This window comes from Scardinius erythrophthalmus (assembly GCF_964197995.2).
Source record: "Scardinius erythrophthalmus genome assembly, chromosome: 20".
NCBI lineage: Eukaryota > Metazoa > Chordata > Actinopteri > Cypriniformes > Leuciscidae > Scardinius > Scardinius erythrophthalmus.
Window position 1 is genome coordinate 32,159,460 of NC_138240.1, and position 2,608 is coordinate 32,162,067.

General features: G+C 36.5%; 1 protein-coding gene across 1 annotated transcript; it reads left to right on the forward strand.

Annotated features, from left to right (window-relative positions):
- Nucleotides 1-236: 236 nt before the first annotated feature.
- Nucleotides 237-2,187, forward strand: LOC308681031 (GTPase IMAP family member 9-like; the record flags this gene model as incomplete). Its single annotated transcript, XM_081349552.1, has 2 exons — nt 237-907; nt 2,136-2,187. The coding sequence occupies 2 exons, from the start codon at nt 237-239 to the stop codon at nt 2,185-2,187; spliced, it is 723 nt and encodes a 240-aa protein (XP_081205678.1).
- Between the last annotated feature and the right edge of the window lie 421 nt (nt 2,188-2,608).

Here is a 2,608-nt window from a genome sequence, read left to right on the forward strand (position 1 = left end):
TTCAACAAGAGACCATAAATAACCCCAAAAGAGATTCTTTTCATCAGCAATAACGGACGGGTTAAATAACACTGTAGTAATATCTCTGCATTATGTAACATGCGTTGCCTTAATCAAAAATGTCAGAAAAAAAGGGAGAGTCTCAATGAAATTCAAACACAAGCAAGCAGTAATGGGATATGCATTTGAAACACATGTTAATAACAGAACCATTTGTCATTTTATCTTCTCCAGTCATGGCAGATCTCAGGATAATGCTGGTTGGTAAAACTGGAGCTGGAAAGAGTGCATCAGGAAACACCATCCTGGGAGAAAAGGTGTTTGAAGAAAATATGTCTTCTGAATCTGTGACTAAGACATGCCTGAAACATCAGCAGAAGGTGAAAGATGGAAAAATCTCAGTAATTGACACTCCAGGACTGTTTGATACAAAAATCAGTAAAAAAATAATTAAGGAGGAGCTTGAGAAATGTGTCAGTATGTCTGTTCCTGGTCCTCATGTGTTTCTGCTGGTCGTCAGACTGGACGTGAGATTCACAAACGAGGAGAAGAAAACAGTGAAATGGATTCAGGAGAACTTTGGAGAAAAAGCTGCTAATTACTCCATCATTCTGTTCACTAGAGGAGATCAGATCTCCTCACCTATAGAGGAGTTTCTGACCAAAAACAGGCAGATTGAAGAGCTTGTTAGACAGTGTAAAGACAGGTATCATGTTTTCAATAACAAAGATAAAAATCGATCACAGGTTGATAAACTGCTGGATAAGATAATAAGAATGGTGATGGAGAACGGAGGAGGACATTATACAAATGAGATGTACAAGGAGGCTCAGAAGAGGCAGAGAGAGGAAGATGAGAGACAGAAGTTGGAAGAAGAGGAAAAAATGAACAAGGAAGCTCAGGAGAGGCAGAGAATCAAGGACAGGAATGAGGATAAAAATTCATTTTTTTCAACAGCTGTAGATTTCTTTTTGAATTTTTTTAAAAGAATATGCAGTTTCATAATATAAATGACCTATACTGTAAAAGAAATGCATGTAAAAAAAATAAATAAATAAAAAAACACAAAAAAACATAGGAGAAATACATGGCAGCACAGGGTGGGAAATGTTTACCATTAAATGACCCATAACTCCTGAATCACTTTAGACACACACAGACATCAAGAATCAGCATTAATCTCAGCAACAGTGATATGATTCATGCTGCAATGCATACTGGGAGGTTGGGTTTCGTTTTGTGCACCCAGGATGCATTGCACCATGAATCATGTCACCTTTGTGGACATTTATACACTGATTCTTGATGTCTGTGCATGTATGATGCAGAAGCTCAAAGAGTTTTTTGTGTAAAATGCGTTTTAAAGGAACATGCTGACTTTTTGGGACTTTAGCTTATTCACCATGAAGGGTTGGGGTCAGAATCCCTTGTCTCTTCATATATATATATATATATATATATATATATATATATATATATATATATATATATATATATATATATATATATATATATATATATATATATATATATATATATATAATATATATATATATTGTCTCTCTATATATATACTTCTGAATGATTACTTTATTCCTATTAAAAAAAATCAATAATCAAGCATGTTCACATAATAATTTCTATATTCATTGAGTGAATCAAATATATATATATATATATATATTCATATGCTTGTTGTAAGATTTTGTCTGTTATGTGCTCCCCTTATTAATGTCATGTTCTGATTGGTTGTTTTCAGGCCTTGTTCGGTCATTAGTCTGTGTATATAGTCCTCATGTTCCCTTAATCTCTTGTCGAGCTTTGTTTTCTGTAATCATTTTTGGTGAGTTTAAGTTCATGTTAAAGGTATCTGTTCACTTTTTGATTTAATAAAACTGCACTTGGGTTCATCAAGCTTGCCTTCAGTGGAATTCATTACAAAATCTAAATTGATCCTATTTACTTATAGTGCACATTACTAGTCTTGTGGTGAACAACAAATCTGTGCAAGTTAATACACAGAAAAAAAAAAATAGTTTGTCATGGTAATCTTTAATCAAAATCTGAATTTGGGACTTCCGGTTGGCGAGCGGAATGGAGTAGCAGACACAAACACAGGTGGAACTGTGACGCAGGGACCTCGGTGGGCAACAGGTGCTGGTGCTCAGTATTACTCAGTCGGTTTAACCTTAACCTTACTACAATTGCCTTTTAAACAGTAGTTGGACAGTCCTAACCAGCTACTATGTCTAAAACCACCAAACAGTCAAAAAAAGAACTTGCTTCACCGGACTCTGCTATCGACAATGCTACTTTAGCCAACATGCTAGCGGAACTGCGGGCAGACTTGCTAACGAAGCCTGACTCACTGTCTGTCAGATTTGAAAACAAACTCGCTGCCATTGACGCCAAATTAGACGGTGTACAGACCACGGTCACTAACCATGAACAACGTATTTCCGACCTGGAATCTAAGCTGAATCAACTGCAGTCATTGGAGTCTCAGCTATCCAACACGGTCGATGACAACGCTAAACTGAAAGCTAAGATAACTGACCTGGAGGGGAGAAGCAGACGGTGCAACGTGCGTCTCATTGGAGTACCCGAA